Source organism: Rana temporaria, chromosome 4 (genome assembly GCF_905171775.1).
Source record: "Rana temporaria chromosome 4, aRanTem1.1, whole genome shotgun sequence".
In the NCBI taxonomy this organism is placed as follows: domain Eukaryota; kingdom Metazoa; phylum Chordata; class Amphibia; order Anura; family Ranidae; genus Rana; species Rana temporaria.
The window spans coordinates 141,765,872-141,792,479 of NC_053492.1; the positions used below are offsets into that span (position 1 = coordinate 141,765,872).

A 26,608-nucleotide genomic window follows, 5' to 3' on the forward strand; every position below is an offset into this window, starting at 1 on the left:
AGAAGATACTGGAGACCCAGGACAAGCTGGCATGGATGTAATGTAATGTTACAGCCCTTCTCCCCCCACCACCCCCCCTCTTGTTGCTGTGTCTAATTGTGTTGATTCATGACACATAGACAATGGCCTGGACTGCAGACATCTCTCCGCAGGGGGTGTGTATTGAGGCTGCCTGCTTACCATAAACTCATTAGGTATCTGTAGACTGTTTCAATGTACAAATGTTCAGTTCCCATTGGTTGTTGGCTAAGGGGAGTGTCCCTAGCTCTGTGTAACTGTATGTCTTGGAATTTAATAAACAGTTTAAGCTCTGGATGTTTAACCCTCAACACCTGTGTGGATTGTCTCGTGATTGAGGGGTTAAGGGCTGGTTATGGCGAGGTTGCAGGCTGCGGGTGCGTTTGGAGGACAGGAGACACAGGTCTGGCGGATGTGCCCACCTGGGGTATCTGAGATCCGTCACAGACCTCTACACCCCGACTGTGTTCCTGACCAAATGTCACAGAAATAGTACCCTGTACATAAGATGTATTGGCGTCCAGGCTCAACAAGAGATTGAACAGCTTGGGGTCAAGGATAAAGGATCCACCCGCATGCGGGGCAGATGTGTTTTTTAATCCGAGGGGGGGACCAGTTGTCACTGGTTGTGTCTCTCCCCCCAGTGCCGCGACTTTTGTGGCTTCTATGCAACATTTAGAGGAGAACGGAAGCTGGCCTGATTACTCCGGCATAACCCTGACGACCCCTCGGTGCAGGAACAGTAAGGGTGGTAGTAGAGGACCCACAGTCCCTTACATCTTGTCCAGGCCTACTTTGCAGGGGGTATTACATTCTGCCTTGCAACAGGTGAATTAATGGTCTGGCTATTATAGACCACATTCTCGAGGATCGGGGCTTTCAGAATCAGCGGCAATTCCCTTGATTCATACAAGAGAGCTGGCCTCCAGGACCAGATAGCCTACGGTCTGGAAGGCCCATGTTCCTGGTGTGAAACCAGATGGTGGCATCCGTGGAAGTTTGTCAAAGGTAAAATTCCTGCCTTCCTACATTTGGAAAGGAGACGGAGCTAGCCTTAAGTTATATCAAGGATCCGATCTCGGCCTTGCCAAAGGTCGATTACTTCACACTCTTTGGTCCGGGCTGTTATGCACGTCACCCCTTGTATAAGTCCACCAGTTAGGTCGCCCTTGTGCTCGGAGGATTGGCTCTAGTTTTGTCGGCTTACAGGGTCAGCTCCTTGGGCCGATGCACCATATTTCCCTTCATCCTTTAACAAGGGAATTGGTGTTCTTGGTTGTGGTAGCCTCCAAGAGTTTCAGTATTGGCAACTTTCTTGGTATAGAGCCATACTCAATTATTCTTACAAGTAGAGTGATTTTCATCCTCACCCAACCTTATTTACTAGAAGGATCTAGTATTCATTTGAATCTAGATATTCTTACCTTCCCTTTTTTCAAAACCTTGTTTCACGGAAGGAAAGGTTATTGCTTTTCTCTCAATTGAGATGAGAGCAGTTAAATACCTATCTGAAGGTTTCAGATATAGAAAGCTGACGTTTTTATTGGGCTGCCAGAAGACCCTAGATGGGCAGGCAGTGTTCAGGTCAGCTATTAAAATGGTTACACTCTCTCTCTCGTTGGAGTAAGAAGGGTCTAGGCCTATCTGAAGCGGCTGCTCGGATACGGAAAACTGATGTTGTTGCGCTACCAGGAGGCCCCAGGAAAGGGCAGGCAGCGTCTAAAATCAACTGTTTTTAAGGTTGATTCATCAGGTTATTATTCAGGCTTGTGGTTAGAGTAGGATTCCCCCTGTTTTTTTGTGGGGGTGCTCCCTACCAGGATGGTAAGCGCTTTATGCGCAATGCATTTCCAAGCCTTTATGACGCAGATTTTCAAGGCCGCAACTTGGTCATCTGTGCTTACGTTCACTAACTCCTATCAGGTGAACATAAGACGGCAAGAGGATGCAGCTTTTTGACCCAGTATGCTGCAGGCAGCATTATAGGTCCTCACGTCTGATGGCGGTCTGCGTTGTTGGTGTCTCCCTCCCCTCAGTAAGCATTGCTTTGGGACATCCCACATAGTAATGAATATGCAGCTCTGTGTCCCGTGATGTACGATAAAGAAAATAGGATTTTTATAACAGCTTACCTGTAAAATCCTTTTCTTGGAGTACATCACGGGACACAGAGCTCCCACCCCTCTTGTTTGGGGATATTGGGACACTTATTGCTTTGCTACAAAAACTGAGGAACTCCCAGTAGGGGAGGGGTTATATAGGGAGGGAACTTCCTGTTTAATTGATTACACCAGTGTCCATCACCTGAAGGTAGACTCTATAACCCACATAGTAATGAATATGCAGCTCTGTGTCCCGTGATGTACTCCAAGAAAAGGATTTTACAGGTAAGCTGTTATAAAAATCCTATTTTTCACGTCGTTAAAGCCCACACACGACCATTTTTTACAACGTTAAAAACGTAGTGAAAAATTAGAGCATGTTCGAAATTTTTAATGCCTATTTTTTACATTGTGAAAAATGCTCTGGAGCCCACACACGATAATTTTTTACAACCCGAAAAACGGTCATGTGTACGCGGCATGAGGCTCTCGGAAGTTGGAAAGGATAGGGGAAGGAATAAGATGAGTGCAAGTTCCACTTTTGGGTAGAGCTCCGCTTTTAAAGACCAAACCTTTTCTGACATTTGTTGCTTACAAGTAAAAATCATTATTTTCTGCAAAAAAAATACTTGGATCACCCAAACATGATATATTGTGTGTGTGTGTGTGTGTGTGTGTGTGTATGTATGTGTGTTATATATAATATTTTTTTTTTTTTTACATGGATCACCCAAACATGATATATACTGTGTGTGTATGTGTGTTATATATAATATTTTTTTTTTTTACTTGGATCACCCAAACATGATATATACTGTGTGTATGTGTGTTATATATATAATATTTTTTTTTTTAACAGGGAATAAAATGGTGGTTGTTGCAATATTTTATGTTACACCCTATTTGCACAGCGGTCTTTCAATTGCAATTTAAAAAAAAATACACTTTAAAAATCTATAAAAAAAAAACTAAATGTGAAAGATGATGTTACACCGCAAGAATTGTGATCTTTATTCTAAGCAAAATAATTGATTCTCATTTTAGCCAAAATCGTGTGGCTCTATTCCAAAGTATAAGGCTCTAGACCAGTGGTTCTCAACCTGGGGTCGGGACCCCCTCGGGGGTCAAATGACGATTTGCCAGGGGTCACCAAATCCTGGGCTGTTCCTGAAGCCCACATCGCTCTCCTAACCTTTTTGCAGCCGCCCAGCAGGGCTGTCCCTGGAGCCTGCGGCCACCCACTCAGCCTCTTCACAGCCACCCACTCAGTTCATGGCATGGCTGGGGGGCAGAGACTAGAGGTCAGCTGACTGGTAAAGAATGAAGTGGGAGGGGCTGGAGGAGCCCCTATCTCCTAATTTCGGCATAGGTGTCACTGCTGCCAGACACCACAAAGTCGGAAACACAGTGAGTAACACTAGCTGTGATTATAGTTGCCATTAAAACAACAAGAATGATGGCTAGAGAGAGTGATGTGGAAGGGATTAGAAAAGAGAGATGAAAGAGAAAGAAAGGAGAAAATGTAGCATAATGGGATTTAATAATGTATGTGTGGAAGGGACTCTGGGAGCGTTAAATGTCCATGGGTTAGGGGCACAAATTCTTTGTCTTGCCTTGGGTGCCGACAACAAAATACATTTACTGTTGGGGGTCCCCACAACTTGGGAAATTTTATCAAGCGGTCACCGCACTAGAGGGTTGAGAACCACTGCTCTAGACACTTAAAGCGGATCTCCACTCTAAAGTGGAGTCCCGCTGATCGGAACCCTCCCCCCCTCCGGTGTCACATTTGACACCTTTCAGGGGGGAGGGGGGTGCAGATACCTGTCTACAGACAGGTATCTGCACCCACTTCCGGCCCTACGATACGGGCAAAGGACGGGTTTTTTCCTTCCTTCCCGTCCGTCCCCCGTTGTATGCTGGGAACACTCGGCTCCCAGCACACAGCGGGAGCCAATCGGCGGGCGCAGCGCGACTCGCGCATTCGCCGTAGGGAACCGGGCAGTGAAGCCGGAGCGCTTCACTTCCTGGTTCCCTCACCGAGGATGGAGGGGGGAGCAGCAGGGTGACGAGCGATCGGCTCGTCATCTGCTGCGATCGGCGCTGGACTCCAGGACAGGTAAGTGTCCTTATATTAAAAGTCAGCAGCTGCAGTATTTGTAGCTGCTGGCTTTTAATATATTTTTCCCGTGGCACATCCGCTTTAAACGAAAAAATGAAAAAACTCATTCTCATTTTAGCCAAAATCGTGCGGCTCTATTCTAAAGTATAAGGCTCTAGATGCTTAAACGCTGAAAAAATTAATTCTCATTTTAGCCAAAATCGTGCAGCTCTATTCTAGTATGCGCATTAGACGCTTAAAAAACGCTGAAAAAACTCTGTCTAACAAACGCTAATATTTTGCAGTGTTTGCGAGCATTTTCAAGTGTCTAGGAATGGTAGCGTTTTTGTTAGGGAGCTATACACTGAGCTAGACGCCGGCAGGTCGCTGGCTAAAAAAAAAAAAAATATTGGAAACTGGGCTTAGCAGCGATTTAACAGCATTTAGGTGTGTTCAGTGTTTTTTTTTCTGCTGGAAAAATGCTCCATAAAACTCTACAAAAACCTTTTTTTATTTTTTTTTCTGCTCCTAGACGCTGAAGCTAAAAAAACACAAATGGCCTAAAGTAGTGTGCATAGACACATATGATAACACTATTTAGCTTCTAGGAGCAAAAAATAAATAAAAATGCTAATGGCTTAAGAAAAAAAAACTAGTGTGCAAGGTGTCTATTCGGAATGGGCTTGGGCGTGTTCGGGATCCCACCAGGAATGCGGACATTTCACACCACTAATCACAGGCAGTGAGACATTTCTCGATCTGTGGATCGGGAAATCTCACTGCCTGTGATTAGCGGTGTGGGATCCTGAACACGCCCAAGCTCATCTCTAGAGCCTAGCAGCTCAACGTTTTTTTAGCAAAAACATGCTCGGCATCACTAACGAAATTCGTGAATCACCAAAATGAAGTATACAGGCGGTCCCCGGGTTACAAACATCCGACTTGCAAACAATTCCAACATTTTCAAAATACAGTTGTCATAGGGACATAGTGAGGTGACGGCTTCTGAACAGGGGCACATACAGCAAAACAAACATTACAGGGGTGATAACCCTTCCCTATGCTATCCAATGAACGTAAAAAAAAATTTTTTTTGCTAGAGCTACACTTAAGAAATGTGCCTTTTTCGACTTGCATACAAATTCGACTTAAGAACAAACCTACAGACCTTCTCATGTTTGTAACCTGGGGACTGCCTATATTATTATTATTATTATTATTATTATTATTATTATTATTATTATTATTATTATTATACAGGATTTATATAGCGGCAACAGTTTACGGAGCGCTTTACAATATAAAAGGGAGACAAAACAGTTACAATACAATAAAATACAAGAGGATTAAGAGGGCCCTGCTCCAGAAGAGCTTACAATCTAATAGGGTGGGGCAGGTGGAACAAAAGGTTGTAACTGTGGGGAATAAGCTGATGGAAGTGGTAAAAGATTAGTTGGAGACGAGATAGGCTTCCCTGAAGAAGTGAGTTTTCAGGGATCGCCTGAAGGTAGCAAGAGTAGGGGATAGCCGGACAGGTTGAGGTAGTGAGTTCCAGAGGATGGGAGAGGCTCTGGAGAAATCCTGGAGATGAGCATTGGAGGAAGAGACAAGAGAGCTTGAGAGTAGGAGGTCTTGAGAAGAGCGGAGAGGACGGTTTGGGATATGTTTAGAGACAAGATTGGTGATGTAGCTTGGGGCAGAGTTGTGAATGGCTTTGTAGGTTGTGGTTAGTATTTTGAATTTAATTCGCTGGGTGATAGGAAGCCAGTGTAGGGATTGGAGGAGAGGTTTGGCAGATACTGAGCGGTTGGTAAGGTGGATAAGTCTGGCAGCAGCATTCATGATAGACTGAAGAGGGGATAGCCTATAGAGAGACAGGCCAATAAGAATGGAGTTGCAATAGTCAAGGCGAGAGATAACTAGGGAGTGAATGAGGAGTTTGGTGGTTTCATTTGTTAGAAAGGGGCGAATTTTAGAGATGAACACTTTTTCCCATTTTTCAAAGTGTTTTTGCTATTCTAAAAGGAAATTCCCTGTTAGAAATTGCACATCATCATTACACTGAGCTCTGCTAACATTACTTGCTGGAGTCATAGGAGACCTCTCACCCCCTACCTTTTGCTGAGTTATTAGATAATCATGCAATGTGGCTGGTTTGCTACACTAACTGCAAGTTCTGCACTTCAGTCTGAGAATCTTCCATTCCTAAAAGCCTGAGCAGGCCGTAGGAAGAAGGCATTTGTAATATCTGCAGAATATGAGCAGGTACATTTTAATGGCCTGGTTCTAATTGCATACTTCTAAAGGGGTTCAATATGAAAACACTGATTAGCAGTGCCTGAAAACTGATTATTTGTTTAGTACTAGTCTGACGCACCATTTCTTGTTAGGATTTGCGTTATTAGAAAATTGGACAATTAATAAAAAGTACAGGCCTACCCCACTTTTAAGTACACAATGGGACCAGAGCATGTATGTAAAATGAAAATGTACTTAAAGTGAAGCAATACCCTTTTTCACTTCTGGGGTGTCAGGGGCTAAAGTGGGGGTGTCAAGGGGCTAAAGTGGGGGTGTCAAGGGGCTACAGTGGGGGTGTCAGGGGCTACAGTGGGGGTGTGAGGGACTACAGTGGGGGTGTCAGGGAGTGTTTTTCCAAGTAGCAGGGAATCTGAACTATCCATGCACGGATTACTCAGCTGTAGCTTTAGCTTGAGAGCCACTTTATATACACTTACGGGTATGTCCTTACTCGTGAGTGTATGTAAAGTGAGTGTACTTAAAGCGGGGTATGCCTGTAATTTTTTAATACAGTGATCTGTGTAGAGCAGTTCTTTTATTGAACCCCACAATAAACTGAAAGATGAATTTCTATCGAGTATGGTTTAGAAAAATATTAATTCCTAGTGAATTAGACCAGACCACACAACATGCAGACAGTAAGCCCCAGTTCACACTAGTGTGGCTTCTAATGCGACTTAAGTCACACAGAATTGCATGACAAGGGGAAACTAGTTTTCAATGGTGCTTGTACTAATCAATGTTGCTCAGCACTGTGCGTTTTTTTTAAAGTTTCCGCACACATTCGATAATAAGCGATTCCTATGCCACATTAACCACTTAAGCCCCGGACCATTTTGTTGCTAAATGCCCAGGCCAGGTTTTGCGATTCGGCACTGCGTCGCTTTAACAGACAATTGCACGGTTGTGCGACGTGGCTCCCAAACAAAATTGGCGTCCTTTTTTCCCTACAAATAGAGCTTTCTTATGGTGGTATTTGATCACCTCTGCAGGGTTTTTTTTTGCGCTATAAACAAAAATAGACCAACAATTTTGAAAAAAATGCAATATTTTTTACTTTTTGCTATAATAAATATCCCCCAAAAACATATATAAAAACATTTTTTTCCTCAGTTTAGGCCGATACGTATTCTTCTACCTATTTTTGGTAAAAAATCGCAATAAGCGTTTATCGATTGGTTTGCGCAAAATTTATAGCGTTTACAAAATAGGGGATAGTTTTATTGCATTTTTATAAAAAACATTTTTACTACTAATGGCGGCGATCAGCGATTTTTTCCGTGACTGCGACATTATGGCGGACACTTCGGACAATTTTGACACATTTTTGGGACCATTGTCATTTTCACAGCAAAAAATGCATTTAAATTGCATTGTTTATTGTGAAAATGACAGTTGCAGTTTGGGAGTTAACCACAGGGGGCGCTGTTGGGGTTCACCTAGTGTGTGTTTACAACTGATGGGGGGTGTGGCTGTAGGACTGACATCATCGATCGAGTCTCCCTATAAAAGGGATCACTTGATCGATGCAGCCGCCACAGTGAAGCACGGGGAAGCCGTGTTAACATACGGCTCTCCCCGTTCTTCAGCTCCGGGGAGCGATCGCGAGGGGGCGGCTAGAAACGAATAGCCGCGCCCTCGTCCCGGATCGCTCCCTGCGGGTTACCGACCACCGCATGTACCGGGGGGGGGGGGGGGGGGGCTTCCTGATCGGACCTGCGGAAAGGCGGGGACGTACATGTACGCCCATATGCCTGTACGTGCCATTCTGTGGACGTACATGTACATGCGGTGGGCATTAACCAGTTAATGAGGTCATTTTATTATTATTATTTTTTTTTTTAAACCCTCACTTCTCCTCCCAGGTCATCCTAGCTGCCTAAAAAAAATTCTCCTTCCAAGCAGATTTCTTTCACACCTGAGCATAGTGGAAACGCCCATTTCCGCTCAATTTTTTCTGTGATTCACGCATAAACACGTGTCGTTCATAGGGCAGCCCATTCGCTTACATGGGTTTCCCTATGCCTGACAAATGCCCTAAAGTCCTACATAGCAAAGATAACTTGCCACACATTTTTGGCAGTGTTTAATTGTAAGTCTGTTAACTTGCTGTATATTTTTACTGGCAAGTTGTATACTTGCAGAGCACTTAAAGCACAAGTTCTAGTTGAAAAATTTCCAATTTGTTGCAAATTTGCTTGACAAGTCTCTAGCAAGAGCCAAGTTGCAGTACTGAGTCTCTAAAGCAAGAGCTCTGCAAGTCTGCAGCATGAAGGATCAGTTACAGTGACCCCTGTGGTGGGATGACTATTGCACAACATAACTAAACTTGAACTTGCAACAGACTTGCAGAATGTTGATCTGGAGTCATGCAATGCGGACTTGCTACAATTGTGCAACAAACTTGTGAAGTCTGGCAAGTCTAGCAATAGCTTGGCAAGTGGTTTTCAAACTTGCAGCACAATTGCAGATATGTATAAATACCTTGTTTTATACTCTCAATAGATTGCTAGGTACATACAGTATGTCATGCTGAAAGATTTTTGCTGTCTGAGCAATAAGGAAGTCTTTTAGGAAACGCTAATCTGCTTAAATGTGCATGATATTCACTTTAGAGAATGGTAGTAATGCTGAGCCATCACTTCCTGTTTATCCTCACAACTGACACTTCTTGACTTGACTTGTGTGTAACGAACTTTGATGAAAGTGGAAGTAAAAATCTGAGGTATTTCCTCAGAACAGAACTCCAAGCTAGTGCATTTGCATACCTCCCAACTGTCCCTGATTTGGAAAAATGTCTCTCTTTCCTTCGCATTTGTCCCTCATTTTGGGCTGCTCTATATAGATGTATATAAAATGCACGCTGAGCCTGTAGAGTGCTAGGCTGTTGACTGCCAGTCACGATCACAGGGCTGTGCGAACAGTCACGAATAGCATCTACAGACATGGCCAAAAATATTGGCACCCCTGTATTTCTGTCAGATAATGCACCACGTCACCCAGAAAATTGTTGAAGTTACAAATGTTTAGGCATTCTCATGTTTATTTATTTTGTTTGTATTGGTATGACACAAAAAAGTGTAAAAACAAAAAGCCAAATCTGACACACTCCACACACTCCAGAAATGGACTGAACAAAATTGTTGGCACCCTCAACTTAAGGCCGGGTTCACACCTATGCGAATTGAGTGCGGCTTAAACCGCATCCAATTCGCAGAACATTTCAAAATACATTGTTTTCAATGAGGCTGGTTCACAAATGTGTGATGCATTCGCACTGTGCATTGCCGCAAATCCGTGTGCGTCTTTTAGGCATTGCAGTGCGGCTCAGGTGCGAATTCAGGCCCATTATCTTCTATGGGTACGCAGCTGAATGCGCAGATGTGTTCATTTCTCTTCAGTATTTGTCTCATTCAGCTCAATACACTTCCCCCCTCCCCCTCCCCTCTCCCAGGTCTCCAAATTCGCAGCTAATCTGCAGCTAAAACGCAATGGATCTGCTGAACACTTCGCACCGCACTAGTGTGAGCCCAGCCTAATACTTGGTAGTAAACCCCTTGGAAGAAAAAACTGAAATCATTTGCTTCCTGTAACCATCAATGAGTTGCTTACACCTTTCTACTGGGATTTTGGATCACTCTTCTTTCGCCAACTGCTCCAGGTCTCTAAAGCCTCGTACACACGATTGGATTTTTCCGACAACAAATGTGTGATGGCAGGGTTTTGTCGGAAAATCCAACCATTTGTATGCTCCATCGGACAATTGTTGTTGGATTTTTCGACAACAAATGTTGGATAGCATGCTTTCAAATGGTGCGACAACAAATGTCTGTCGGATTATCCGATCGTGTGTACACAAGTCCATCAGAAAAAAATCCAAAGTACAAATATGCATGCTCAGAAGAAATGCTAACAATAGCACAACATTAGCAGAAGTTGCACAAAGGGTGGTGCTAAAGAGCTGAAAAACCACATAGTTTCATATTTGTTGGCTGACAAAGTTTTGCCATCTGTATATAGAACAAGTTCATGTCCAATGCCCTTCGGACAAAATTCCACGGCTTTGTCTGACGGAAATCCGATTGTGTGTATGAGGCTTCAGATTGGAAGGATTTATTTTCCCAACAGCTGTTTTGAGATCTCTTAACAGGTGCTCTATGGGATTTAGATCTGGACTCATTGCTGGACAGTTCAGTACTCCCCAGCGCTTTGTCTTTAACCATTTCTGGGTGCTTTTTGATGTGTTCTTTTGGTCCTGATGTAAGACCTCTGATGGAGACCCAACTTTCTGACACTGGCAGAATGTGTCAGATTTGGCTTTTTGTTTCTCCACTTTTTTGTGTGTCCTACCAATAGAAACAAAAGAATAAAACATGAGAATGCCTAAACATTTGTAACTGCAACAATGTTGTGGGCAAAGTGGTGCATTATCTGACAGAAATACAGGGGTGCCAATATTTTTGGCCATGACTGTATATACTTGTGACAAGTACATAAATGCTCAAAATGTCAATCCTTAAAGGAGTTGTAAATGAAAAACTTTTTTTGCCTAAAATTAATGTCTGCAAGGTAGACAGACATAATAGTGTAATGATTCTGTTAAAAAATGAGTAAATACCTATTAAATTCCTTCATCTATATCACCTCCGGCGTTCTAGTTTCTGTTCTCTCATTCACTTCCTGGTTTGCGGCGCTCGTTCATGTAAGAACTACATTTCCCAGTATGCATTACGGCATGCCCAGTAATTCACACCTCCTTGAAGTCTCTAACATGTAGAGAGCATCCTGCCGCACAGATGTAGTTCCCAGGAAGGGGGTGAGCACGTTACTGACCACCGCAGTAAACCCTCCCATCACGGTGGTGAGTAACAATCAGACAAGCAGGAAGAGAACAGAATAGAGAAGAAATAGAGCAACTTCTGAGCAAAAACGAACAATGAGGAAATGAAAAGAGGAATGTCTGCAGGTAAAGGATGCTTATTATGAAAGAAAAAATAATTCCTTTACAACCCCTTTAAAATTGCATGTGCCTGTGAAATGGTGACAAACTTTGGTATCTGAAAATGGCCACAAGTGACAATTTAAAGCGGAGTTCCAACCACAATTAGCATTTTTTTTAAATGTATGTCCTTAATAATATAAATCCGGTCACTTACTATTTTACAATCCGCCGCCGATCCGCATAGATATTCAAAAAAGATAGTTTATAAAACTATGTTTACACCGTTGTCATTTTGCTTGTGGGCATTGTGAAGCCTACAAGCACATACTTCCTGGAAGTCTTGGATGGGAAGTGATAATTGGACAGCGCACTGCATCCTGGGAAATGATGACACACATTTCTCAGGAGCATTAGAGGGAGATGATGTCAGAATCCTAGGTGATTTCAAGGGACCGCATAGCAACAGGCATTTCCAGATGAGTAAAAAAATATATATATATTTTTTTAACTTTTTTAGGTCTAATGAGCACAATAATGAAAAAAAAAAATTTGGGATGGAAACTCCACTTTAAAAGCCGTTACAGGTTATCAGCGTTTGTCGCAATAAGTAACATGTAGTGCAATCATTGTTTTCATACGTACAATGGGTATAGAAAAGAATCACCCCCTTTAACCACTTTAGCCCCGAGCCTGTTTTTCAGATTCGGTGTTTACGAGACTAAAACATTTTTTTTTGCTATAAAATTACTTAAAACCCCCAAACATTATATATATTTTTTTCTAACACCCTAGAGAATAAAATGGCAGTCATTGCAATACTTTTTGTCACACCGTATTTGCGCAGCGGTCTTACAAGCGCACTTTTTTTTGGAAAAAAATCACTTTTTTAAATAAAAAAATAAGACAACAATAAATTTGGCCCAATTTTTTTACATACTGTGAAAGATAATGTTACGCCGAGTAAAATGATACCCAACATGTCACGCTTACTAATTGCGCCCGCTCGTGGCATGGCGTCAAACTTTTACCCTTAAAAATCTCGATAGGCGACGTTTAAAAAATTCTACAGGTTGCATTTTTTGAGTTACAGAGTAGGCCTAGGGCTAGAATTATTGCTCTCGCTCTAACGATCGCGGCGATACCTCACTTGTGTGGTTTGACCACCGTTTTCATATGCGGGCGCTACTCGCGTATGCGTTCGCTTCTGCGTGCCAGCTCGTCTGGACGGGGCACTTTAAAAAAAAAATTGGGGGGTTTTCGTATTTATTTTTATTTATTTTACAATTTTTAACACTGAAATAAAAAATGTTTTTAAAATTATCACTTTTATTCCTATTACAAGGAATGTAAACATCCCTTGTAATAGTAAAAAGCATGACAGGTCCTCTTAAATATGAGATCTGGGGTCAAAAAGACCTCACATCTCATATTTAGGCTTAAATGCAAAAAAAAAAAAAAAAAAAAAATTGAAACTGTCATTTTTTCAAATGACAAAAAAAAAAATGTTTCTTTAAGAGGCTGGGCGGGACTGACGTTTTGACGTCACTTCTGCCCAGCAGAGCTATGGGGACGGGTGAAGGAGATTTTTCCTTCACTCATAACCCTGCTCAGCTGCCGAACGGTCCCGATCTCCTCCGCCGCTACCGACGGCTACGGTAAGCGACGGAGGGCGCGGGAGGGGGGCCCTCTCCCGCCACCGATAACGGCGATCTCGCCGCGGAGACCGCCGTTATCGTTTACACGGCCGCCCACTGAAGAGATGAATATCTTGGTTGTGGCAGCAGCTGCTGCCGTTACCGAGATATTCATCTTTAAAGTGCCGACGAAGAACGACGGTGGGCGGTCGGTAACTAGTTGAAATGTAATTACATTTTGTTGTATTGCAGCCTAAAATGAAGACAGACACCGTTTTTGTTTTATCCAGCTGTATTTACGCAACGTATAGCATCCAAATGAAAGATATAACACCAACATGTCATAAAATAATCAAAAACAAATCAAAAACAGAATCACTGGGTTTTGAAAAAAGATCACCCCTTGTTTTGGTATTTTGTTGAACCACCTTTTGCTTTCATTACATCTACTGCTCAAGTTCCATTCAATTTGATGGTGACTGTTTATGGACTGAAATCCTTAAGTCATTCCACAGATTTTCAATGGGGTTTAAGTCTGGGCTGTGACTAGGCCATGCAAAGACATTCACCTTTTTCTCCTTCAACCACTGTGCGGTCATTTTTGCTGTGTGTTTTGGGTCATTGTCATGTTCAAAAGTAAACCTTCTTCCCATTGACAACTTTCTGGCAGAGGGCAGCAAATTTTCCTCAAGAATTTGATGGCATTGTGCCCCATTTTTCTTCTATTCTGACAAGTGCTGCAGAGAAACACCCCCATAACAGTATATCCGCTCATAACACCTTATTCCATGTGGCCTCGGAATCTTCAAGGTGCGTTTTGGCAAAGCTCAGTCGTGACTGCATGTGGCCTTTCTTGAGGAGTGGCTTTTTACTTGCAACCCTCCCATACAAACCCCATTTGTGGAGAATTTGTGATATTGTTGTCACATGCACACAATTGACACTCTTTGTCATAAATTCCTGCAACTGCTATAGGCCTCTTGGTAGCCTCTCTTACCACTTTCCTCCTGTCTTTCATCCAGTTTGGAGTGATATCCTGATCCAGGGAGGGTCTGTGTTGTATAAAATGCTTTCCACTTCATAATGGAATTCACTGTGCTTCTAGGCATGGACAAGGCCTTTTATTTTATCTTTGTATCCATCTCCTGACTTGTGCCTGTCCACAACTTTATCCTGGAGATCATTTGACGGTGCCTTGCCACCCATAGTTGATTGTTTGTTTTCTTCAGTTGCACTACCCGGGATTGAAATACTCCAGGAGAGTAGAGTTGGCTGTTCGCCCATTCCATGAACACCCAAATTATCGGGGCGCTTGACCATTTGTTTGGGCTGCCGTATGAGCACAATGCACTGCGCCGCAGCACAGTGTATTGGAAGCCCAGATTGGCTGAAGCAATGAAAGTTTTGCCCAATCAGGGCACAGAGTTCTGTCAAAGCCATGATTGGAGAAAGTATTGATTACTCTATCCAATCATGGTTCATTTCTCTTAGTCCCGCCCCACACTATAAAAAAATTATCATTTGCAGTGTGATATTGGCATAAAGAGAGCTAGAACAGGGCTCTGTTCAGTGCTGCTAGCAAGTTAGTGTGATATAGTGTGCTATTGTGCTTCTATTGTCGGTGTAGAATTTCAGATTGTGAATCTAGTGATAGTTCAGTGTGAGTGTAGTGTGATGCAGTATATATCAATGCATTACTGATGTTGTAAAGCGCTGCGTAAACTGTTGGCGCTATATAAATCCTGTATAATAATAATAATTACTGCACGTTTAACCACTTAAGGACCGCCGCACGAAGATATACGTCGGCAGAATGGCACGGCTGGGCACAGGGACAGATATATATGTCCCCTTTAAGAGCCCAGCCATGGATCGCAAGTGCTCCGCCGGCGAACCCGCGATCGGGTCACAGGAGCTGAAGAACGGGGAGTGTAAACAAACATTCCCCGTTCTTCTCTGAGGCAATGTCAGTGATTGTCTGTTCCCTGATATAGGGAACAACGATCACTGATGTCACACATCCAGCCCCGCCCCCTACAGTTAGAAACACACATGAGGTCACACTGAACCCCTACAGCGCCCCCCTAATGGTTAACACCTTCACTACCATTGTAATTTTTTTTTTTTACGAAAAATAGGTAGAAGAATATGTATCGGGCTAAACTCAGGGGAAAAAAACTTTTTTGGGGGGGATATTTATTATAGCAAAAAGTTAAAAATATTGTTTTTTTTTTCAAAATTGTCGCTCTATTTTTGTTTATAGCGCAAAAAGCAAAAAAAAGAAAAACGCACAGGTGATCAAATACCACCAAAAGAAAGCTCTATTTGTGGGAAAAAAAGGACGCCAATTTTGTTTGGGAGCCATGTCGCACGACCGCGCAATTGTCAGTTAAAGCAACGCAGTGCCGAATCGCAAAAAGGGGCAAAGTCCTTAACCTGCATAATGGTCCAGGTCTTAAGTGGTTAATGCATATGTTTAATGCAGTATATTAGTGCGTTCATGCCCAATTAATGCAATATAGATCAGTGCGTTACTGCACATTTAACACAGTATATATCAGTGTGTTACTGCACGCCTAACGCAGTATACTGTACCTATAGAAGCATTACCTCTAAATGTGAATGCAATTATGAGTCACTTCTCGAATTACCTATCTATTTCAATGAATTGCTATTTCTATGTTTTTGTATGTAAAAGAGGAGAGTGCAATATGAAGGCCTAATAATGCACAGCCGGCGCTAGGGGGCGTTAGAGTACCTTTCCAAGTGACTGTTAGAAAGTGTATGAAAGATACCAAGCATAAAAACAACACACCAAGCAGTGGCGGCTGGTGCTCTATTTTTTTGGGGGGGCGCAAACAAAACCCCAGTCAAACCCCCCCCCCCCCCCCCCGCCACTCGCAGACAATGGGACCTGCAGACAGACAGAGAGACAGATAGATAGATAGATAGACAGACAGATAATAAAACAAATAGATAGATAGATATAGATAGATAGACAGACAGATAATAAAACAAATAGATAGATAGATAGATAGATAGATAGATAGATAGATAGATAGATAGATAGATAGATAATTAGGCAGATAGCTATAGATAGATAGATAGATAGATAGATAGATAGAGGGAGGGGGAGGGAGCGAGAGATAGAGCTATATATAATTAGATAGATAATTAGATAGACAGACAGACAGATAGATAGATAGATAGAGAGACATAGCTAGATAGAGCTATAGATAAATAGATAATTAAACAGATAGATAGATGGAGGGAGGGGGAGAGAGATAGAGCTATAGATAATTAGATAGATAGATAATTAGACATACAGATAGATAATTAGATAATTAGACAGACATATAGATATAGATAATTAGATAGATCGATAGATAGATAGATAGATAGATAGATAATCAGACAGACAGATATAGATAGATAATTAGATAGAGAGCGATAGATAGATAGATAGATAGATAGATAGATAGATAGATAGATAGACAGACAATTAAACAGATAGAGAGAGACAGAGAAAGAGAGAGAGAGAGGGAGAGCGATAGATAGATAGATAGATAGATAGATAGAGCTGTAGATAGATAAAGAGATAGAGCTGTAGATAGATAATTAAACAGACAGATATATAGATATAGATAGATAATTAGATGGATATAGATAGATAGATAGATAATCAGACAGACAGCTAGCTATAGATAATTAGATAGACAGACAAATAGATAGATAGATAGATAGATAGATAGATAGAGACATAGAGATATAGATAGATAGATAGATAGATAGATATAGACATAGAGCTATAGATAGATAGATAGATAGATAGATAATTAAACAGACAGACAGATATATATATAGATAGATAATTAGATAGATAAATAGATAATTAGGCAGATAGCTATAGATAGATAGATAGATAGATAGATAATTAAACAGACAGATAGATATAGATAGACAGACAGATAATTAGATAGATAAATAGATAGATAATTAGACAGAGGTAGCTAATAGATAGATAGATAGATAGATAGATAGATAGATAGATAGATAGATAGATAGATAGATAGAGACATAGATAGATAGAGACATAGATAGATAGAGAGAGAGAGATAGATCTATAGAGAGAGAGAGAGATAGATCTATAGAGAGAGAGAGATAGATCTATAGAGAGAGAGAGATAGATAGAGCTATAGATAGATAGATAGAGACATAGATAGATAGAGACATAGAGCTATAGATAGAGAGATAGATAGATAGAGAGAGATAGATAGATCTATAGATCGAGAGATAGATAGATAGAGCTATAGATAGAGCTATAGATAGATAGATAGATAGATAGATAGATAGATAGATCTATAGAAAGAGAGATAGATAGATAGATAGATAGAGCTATAGATAGAGAGATAGATAGATCTATAGATAGAGAGATAGATAGATAGATAGATAGATAGATAGATAGATAGAGCTATAGATAGATCTATAGATAGAGAGATAGATAGATAGATAGATAGATAGATAGATAGAGCTATAGATAGATCTATAGATAGATAGATAGATAGATAGATAGATAATTAAACAAACAGATAGATATAGATAGACAGACAGATAATTAGATAGATAAATAGATAGATAATTAGACAGAGGTAGCTAATCGATAGATAGATAGATAGATAGATAGATAGATAGATAGATAGATAGAGACATAGATAGATAGAGACATAGATAGATATAGAGAGAGAGAGAGAGATAGATCTATAGAGAGAGAGAGAGAGAGAGAGATAGATCTATAGAGAGAGAGAGATAGATAGAGCTATAGATAGATAGATAGAGACATAGATAGATAGAGACATAGAGCTATAGATAGAGAGATAGATAGATAGAGAGAGATAGATAGATCTATAGATCGAGAGATAGATAGATAGAGCTATAGATAGAGCGATAGATAGATAGATAGATAGATAGATAGATAGATAGAGCTATAGATAGATAGAGCTATAGATAGATAGAGCTATAGATAGATAGATAGATAGATAGATAGATAGATAGATAGATAGATAGATAGATCTATAGAAAGAGAGATAGATAGATCTATAGAAAGAGAGATAGATAGATATATAGATAGATAGATAGATAGATAGATAGAGCTATAGATAGAGAGATAGATAGATCTATAGATAGAGAGATAGATAGATAGATAGATAGAGCTATAGATAGAGCTATAGATAGATCTATAGTTTGAGAGATAGATAGATAGATATATATGGCTATAGATAGATAGAGAGATAGATAGATAATTAAACAGATAGACAGACAGAGAGAGAGAGAGAGAGAGGGGACAGGCAGGACAGTCAGATAGATTAGATAGACAGACAGAGATAAGAGATTTGTAAAGCACAGCTGCAGGACGCAGGCACTCTAAGCCCTCACACACATACAGGAGATGTGAAGCACGGCACCCTCCCCCTCCCTCCTGTCCTCTCTCAGTCCGATCACAGTACAGGCTGAGCATACAGCATAAGGTGCTGGACATGATGGGGTGGACAGGGACACTGGACAGGACAGACAATGAGACAAATAAAGTATTTTAATAAAGTTAATTACCTTAGTCCTCCTGGAGTCAAAAGCGAAAGTAACACTGCCCTGGGGAAAGCACCGCCCATTTCCTTCTGCAGTGAGGAAGCAGCAGGACCCAATTAGAGAGGAGAGTGGAGACACTGGAGAGTGATTGGCTCATGGCGCACAGCACATAGCCACAGAGCTTAAAAAAAAACTGCAAATGAAGCGTCTTGCCTGCTGCATTGGCATGACGCTTCAATGATGCTATAGCAGTGCTCTGAGTCTTTGACCGGCGCTCACCCTGAACATGCACCGTCTTAAAGGACCTTTTTTTTTTCTTAAAGGGCCCAAAAAAAAATTTTTTTTTTTCATTTTTATTTTTTTATTTTTTTACTGGCTTTGGGGAGAGGGGGGGGCGGCGCCCATGCGCCCCCTATGGACGGGCCGCCACTGACACCAAGTGATAAAAAATGGTGTATAGGTGAAACAAGCTGCTATTTAAATTAAACGGGAGAACCCGTTTAAAAGATATAAGAATAAGAATCTATAAAATCGATGAACTGAAGTTCGAAAGATAAACAGCGCTAATAGAGTAGGTAAAATGACCAGCTCCAAGATCATGTAATATCCCGGTGAGCTCAGGTGTTGTGCAGAGAGTTCAAACCTAGAGTGCATGTGCACCTAACATCTCTAGAGTGAGATACCCTGTATGTGGGAAGAAGAACACTCCTTCAAAGGGTGAAAGCTTGCCACTATGAAGCAAAACAATAGTAATGCAAAAAACTCACACCAACTGGTTCTCCAGGTATTGCCAAGGCAGAGCACTTCTTAGCCAGTTGTCATGAAAGATAAAGCAAAACAAACAAATGATAGTGCAGTGTGTCTAAATGACTCAGACTGGCAAAGTAGGTAGGTGACCATTAGTGAATGCCCGTACAATAATGACTGTTAAAATGAACGTAAGTAAAGAAAAGGTTTCACCGCTTCTCCAATCCTCCAGGGGCCGCGCGTGTGCTGTGTGATGTCAGCTGTAACGAGATCCGTATGGTGGTTAATGGAGCACAGTGGAACGCAGGTCTGTATCCGGGTGTTGCGTCGCTGTAGCCACGCCCTGACGCGTTTCGTCACTTCCGACTTCGACAGAAGTGACGAAACGCGCCAGGGCGTGGCTACAGCGACGCAACACCCGGATACAGACCTGCGTTCCACTGCGCTCCATTAACCACCATACGGATCTCGTTACAGCTGACATCACACAGCACATGCGCGGCCCCTGGAGGATTGGAGAAGCAGTGAAACCTTTTCTTTACTTACGTTCATTTTAACAGTCATTATTGTACGGGCATTCACTAATGGTCACCTACCTACTTTGCCAGTCTGAGTCATTTAGACACACTGCACTATCATTTGTTTGTTTTGCTTTATCTTTCATGACAACTGGCTAAGAAGTGCTCTGCCTTGGCAATACCTGGAGAACCAGTTGGTGTGAGTTTTTTGCATTACTATTGTTTTGCTTCATAGTGGCAAGCTTTCACCCTTTGAAGGAGTGTTCTTCTTCCCACATACAGGGTATCTCACTCTAGAGATGTTAGGTGCACATGCACTCTAGGTTTGAACTCTCTGCACAACACCTGAGCTCACCGGGATATTACATGATCTTGGAGCTGGTCATTTTACCTACTCTATTAGCGCTGTTTATCTTTCGAACTTCAGTTCATCGATTTTATAGATTCTTATTCTTATGTTTTTGTATGTGCCTAGGAATATTTTAAATGCTTATTACTTTGTTCTCAGCAAAACAATAAAATATACACTTTTCCAACCACTACCTATTTTGCTCTGCCTTTAGAGGCTCCACAAAGTGTCCGAGGCACATCCGGTAGCCAGATCAGTAAGATTTGTTCACCATAGAGGTGGCATTATTCGTACAAATGCTTTTTACATCGTATCATGTATAAATCTTTCACTTAACCACGGTGCAAGTTTTTCCTAGGAACAGGCTATATATGATGCAATTTTTTCAAAGAATTGTTTATTGTGTTGCTTGTTGGGATGAGAAATTTTATTCATTTTGATTGTTCAGCAAACTGATATGAACAATATTATAACATGAAATTAGAGGTCTTAGTTCTAACTTATCACTGACACATTTTCCAAGCATGGATCATCATTGCATACTGTATCGAAATGTACAATTTGTAAATGTGTGCCACACTGTCCGGGATCAGTGTCATACGATATATGAATTTTACCAGCTATAAATTATTTTTATTTTACACATTTTTATTCGTGGTGAGCGTTACTTTGTTGTATGATGGATACACTACAGTATTCGGTCTTTTTTCTCAGAGAACCATTCAGGTTCTTTGTTCTGTTTTTTTCTTTTCTCCCTAGCCGCTTAGTATCTTAATGAGTTGCTATGTTTTCCAACTACATTTCCCAGCGCGCACCAGGAGATGGCTTGGGGCCTGGGTATTTTCGTGGACGAGATGTTGTATGCTGGCGCGCTGGTTGATTGCTGTATGGTATTTTCCAGCCGGCTTGGCATACTCCCAAACTACAGGTCCCAGTTTGCACCGCGAGCCTATTCCGCAGTTACATGTTATGGATATTACGTGCTGATTTGTCTCTAAGAGTAGCCGTGGTTACTACTGATGCCCAGTCCCTGCGTCAGTGTCATCTGTCAGCCCCGTATTCTCGTAAGTAAAAGATGGTATGATAGGCGGACACACGTGACCGTGCTACATGTTGGTCTGATGTAGAGATCCCGGAAGCACAATATGCAGTGGGATAAACATGTATTTAGAGTCTCTCTATTTTAGCGTGGAGGCAGCGGGTTAGCGTGTACCGCAGTTGATGTCTGTTTAAGACAAAACGCGTCGGTCCACAGCTCTAGCTGCCCCTACCACGCAATTTTTGCCTATTTTGGAATTTTTTATATTTTTAAGCTTTGTTGTTGAATATTTTCTAAATAAAGCTTGTTAGTATTTTGGATTTACACTATGTGGAGGACCTCCCCCCCCTTTTTTTTGTCCCTATGAAGTTTGGTGGCATCCTAGCTTGGAAACTTGACCCTATCACATCAGATCCTGATGTTGAAGTAGTAGATCTGACAAAGAAGTTTTCCCAGTGGAGAGAAGGTGTCCTGTAGATCCAGTCTCCAAGTCCTTGGTGTGAATTAAGCGCAGGGGGTCCACATTGGAGGGTAAGAGTATTTATTTCTCCCCCTTACCAACAGTGAAGGCACTCCTAGGTGATACTCTCTACGGCACACCATTTATACTCTCTACGGCACACCATTTATGCTCATACAGATCACTTGAAGTATTGATCATAGCGTGACTGGGACAGGTCTCCCTCCATTTTGGATGCCCACTGACGAACTGTTTAGTGATGGTGGTTTTGGAACCTTGCAGCTCATTTTTTAATGTAGATTGACATATCCCATTTTCTCACAGTTGTTTTTTGTGCTATTTACATATTCATGTTATAGACACATGACCTCAGGTGTCGTTTGCATTTCGGATATATTTTATTTTATTTCCAGATTGCCTTTTTTGTGTTGTCTGCATTCTTACTATATACACATCATTTCAGATAGTTTTGGTCACTTTTGATGTACACAATACTGTATTTATTCACTTTCACGGTTATATGTATTGTTTTCACTACATGCTTAGTAACCTATAGAATTTACTGTGTCTATTTTACACCGTTTTCACACTTTGTTTTTCTATATATGGAACTGTCATATTCCATATTCTCACCTATGTTTATTTTATAATTATTGGTTCATTCCATTTTCCACATACACAGTGCTACACTTTTAGATTTATTGCAATATTATAACATGATCTAAATTATGTATGAAAATGTAGATCATGATAATTTGCAGTCATATTTTAATACCTGTATATTGTCTAGGATACAGAGAAATTATAAATGTTATCTTGTTAATGTTGATGCTACCATTAGTTATGTTCACATTAGCACTGATGGTCTTCAGTGCCCTTGCGTATCTTTTACTGGTCCCTGTATTTTCTTGTTGCTGTATCCTTCCCATTATTATTAATATTATCAATATTGGAACCTATACAGATGTCTTTGGGGACTACTTAATTTACAGCCTGTGCTGCTGCACAAGGGCCCAAAAGGACCATTAAGCCTGTGAAGGTTGTACAGAGAGGTCCCAATAAAAGAACCTGATGATTTTTCACTGCTATCTATCATAGCCACTCTATGGTTTGGTCCATTGGGGCTGGTAATATCAGAGATGGCACAGCTGGAGTGAAAAGCATAAAAAATAGTATAATCTAACTAGGCAAAATTGACAAATGCCTTTTTACCAGCTATGGAATACACATTAGCTGGGAGGCTCCATGTTGAGATCGTTTGCACATATGTGTAGGAAGTAGGGCTTTTAGTAACCCTTGTTGGACAGTGAGACTTTCATTGGACTAGGGCCGAAAAAACAACTAATCGATTACAAAATTAATCGATTACAATTTTCATAATCCATTAATCGGACAGTAACATAATGGGGTTAAACTAAAATTAGCCCTTTATAGTACAAAAAAGCAAATCACTACTGTAAATATTACTTTCACTGTCCCACAGTAAAAAAATGAACCCCTTACAGTAGCGATTATTTGCTCTTTTTGTACTTATTTTTGTTTTTTTAACCCCATTATGTTACTAAACATCTCAGGCCCGGGGTCACACCTCTGTTTTTGGTGCTTTTTGCAGAAACGCACTACAGTTCAGTTACATGTTTTTCTATGGGACACGTTCACATCCATGATTTTTTTTCAGCTGCTGCGTATTTGGAAAGGGCAAGGCCTTTTTAACGCAAAACGGTGCTATTTTGTTTTTTTTGGTTCAATATACTTCAATGGAGAAGCTACAGAAAAGCATGTTATGTGTTTTTGCGGCAAATTTGTGTTTTGTAATCTGCCCAACAACAAATTGGCCCAAAACAAAATAAAAAATGCTATTTTTTTTTTTTTAGCCTATTATCCGATTAATCGAAACAATAAATCGGCCAACTAATCGATTATGAAAATAATCATTAGTTGCAGCCCTACATTGGACCTGAAGTGTAGAAATATCTCATATATGCACCTCAGACTCCCCTCACATCTCAAATGTAACACTCTGTGTGGAAGTCTTCAATATTTCTTTTGATTATTATGTTTGAGACATCATACCTATTTTTTACCTTTTCAGATGACCTTTGATCCTGAGGTTTTCTTCAATGTACTCCTGCCTCCAATAATCTTCCATGCTGGATACAGTTTAAAGAAGGTAAAAACACTGAACACATGTATAAAACAGAATTTCTCTGAACGGGAGCATATTCACCTTTCCTGAATGTATGATGTGGTGCAATAGCTCTTTGTACCAGCTGCAGGAAATTGATGCAATTTTTAAACTAGGGATTGAAGCTTGGGTGCACAATATTATCACTTGTTTCTTGTTCAATATTTTTTATTGACAAATGCAAGTGAAGCATACAAAACCACATCAGATGAAGAAAAGATGGTTATTCATACATTTCCAATGGCTTAAATAGAAAATGTCATACCATAGATCACAAGGGCCTAGAAACATAAAAGATCTGTTCCAGTATTACAAGAGCGAATGGTGGGAGCAATAAACCCAATGATAAATGTGAATTGAGAAAAAAGTATGATGTTGGTATACCATCAGAAAAGGATAAAACAAAAAAAAAACAAAAAATAATTAATACGTATAAGTCAATGAGGCAGGGAATTCATCCACAGTACTTTCTTTCTGCCACTAAATGTCCTTAGTCTGTTGGCCACCATCATTCACTTCCACTGAGGGCAGGTCATCCTGGACTTGCCCCAGCTTGTGACTGGACAGTGAAAGAAGAGGCAGCACAGTGATAAGCTTATCTCCATGTCATTGTGCTCTCTCCTCCTATCAGCATGCTTCTTATCAGCACATGAATGGATTGGCTTGTACTGCTGCTTCTTTTCTTGCTACAGCCTTGCTATACAGGGGCTGCATAAGGATGACAAACTCAGATACTTGCACTGCTTGCATTAAAAAAAAAAAAAAATTACTGATGTATTAATGATTACAGGGCTGCATTAATTTGTGTCTTGTATATCTGCCTAGACTTCAGCTTTAATTTTGATGTAATATATTATAAATGATTATTCGGTTTGGCACTTTTTCCTTATTTACTATATTTTGAATTGGTTGATCAATTTATGAGTCATTCTCTGACAGCTTTAATTTTGTGCTGTTCATTGCTTGGGGTTGGAATCCGTGGATTTTGCAATTTACATTTTTTTAATAGAGGACCAAACACATTATTTATGTGCAGGCAGCTGCTTCTGCTAAAAATCATCCCTGCTGTGTCTCCTTCACAGCCCCCAGATACTGCCCTGTGCGGCTGGCTGTCTTCTGGTGCTGTGAAAACAGAAGCAACAGCCTGCAGGTAATGGGAGATACACCAAAGAAAATATAAAACTTCAACTTGGTGGTGTACTCTTTGGGAATGTTTTTTTTTTCAATTTCCATGAAGAATGGTGGCTGGTGTCTTTAAAAAAATGTGTTATGGTGTACAGGCAGGACATTAAAGCAGAAGTCCAGCCTAAGGTCGTTTGGCTGGGCTTCTCCTATGGGTCACAGTAGTGGAATTCATTTTGCACTCCTGTGACACGGTTTCAGCAGAGAGCGGTCTGAAGTCCGCTCTCTGCTGATGTCACTGGAATCAGTTCAGGCACCGCATCATCCCAACAATAAAGATCCACACACATACACACACTAGTATCCCCCCCCCCCCCTCCCTCCCATAGCATCCTACCTGTGCACTTAGGAGACATAGACCAAGAAGCAGCACAGTTCTGTACAGGGGGTGGGAGCAGGAGCTAATTTTTATATTAACAAGCCGGTGATTGGTTGCTTAGGACCCATCAACCAATCACCTGTGGGTTACCTTGAAAAGTTAACTTGGCCAGCTTCTCCCCTGCCCTCCGTTCTGGGCTGTGCTACCTCTTGCTCTCTGCTGTTCACAGCGCCGGAGCAGGTTGGAGGGGAGGGAGAGGGTAGAACCGAGGGCATGGGGGAGGAGGCTGGGGGCGGAAAGAGAAAGACCGGCAGTAGCGAGGTAGGCGGCGCATACCCGTTCCTGGTCTACCCACGGGCTACCTGTTGACGGGTTGCTGACCCCAGTTCTACAGCTTTCGTTTACACTTTACACTTTAATTTTAAAGCTGAACTTTAGGCAGATTTTCAAAGATACATACTTTAATCCTATTATGTGTTAATTTACAAAATCAGTACTCACATCACATCCATTATTTTGTATCATGATAACTAAAGGGAACCCGTCATGGCTCTATACATGTATATAGGAGTATAAAGAGTGTTTGTCATGGCTCTATACATGTATATAGGAGTATAAAGGGACATGTACATGTCCAGTGGCCGCAATGTCTTTTGCACAAACAAATCAATGTACGCTAATTGGTGTACACACTGACCAGACCGCTACACACTGACCTGGCTTACACTCCCCCGGGCCAACAACACTACTCACGAGGGAGTCTCTCACCTGCTGCTTTTCTTCCATCTGCACTCTGCCTCTGCAGTCTGCCACAGTCACACTAACTGCCATGATGGGAGGAGAAGACAGCCGCGCTGCCGCGGCTCACAGCTACGTGGAGGTCTGCCCCGCTCACCAGCAATCAGGGATAAGCCAGCCCCGCCGCCGCACGTCACCCAATACAGCCGATCACAGCACACACGGGGACAGCCTGAAATGAAATATGGCGGCCAAAGCGTGGGGACAGCGATCAAAATTAGGAGGACGGAGTCGGGGGATGACACTCACTGGTGCGGAATGTCGCCCCTCCCTAAATGTTGCGCCCGGTGCCACGGCCCCCCTTCTACCCCCGACTGCGAGTGTTGTGCTCGC

General features: G+C 41.4%; 1 protein-coding gene across 1 annotated transcript in view; it reads left to right on the forward strand.

The window, feature by feature from the left end:
* SLC9A9 (solute carrier family 9 member A9) overlaps positions 1-26,608 on the forward strand; it is an 876,572-nt gene that overhangs the window by 36,572 nt on the left and 813,392 nt on the right. Inside the window, exon 3 of the mRNA XM_040349109.1 lies at positions 23,884-23,961. Within this exon, the coding sequence (XP_040205043.1) occupies positions 23,884-23,961 (78 nt within the window). The remainder of the gene's footprint in view (positions 1-23,883; positions 23,962-26,608) is intronic.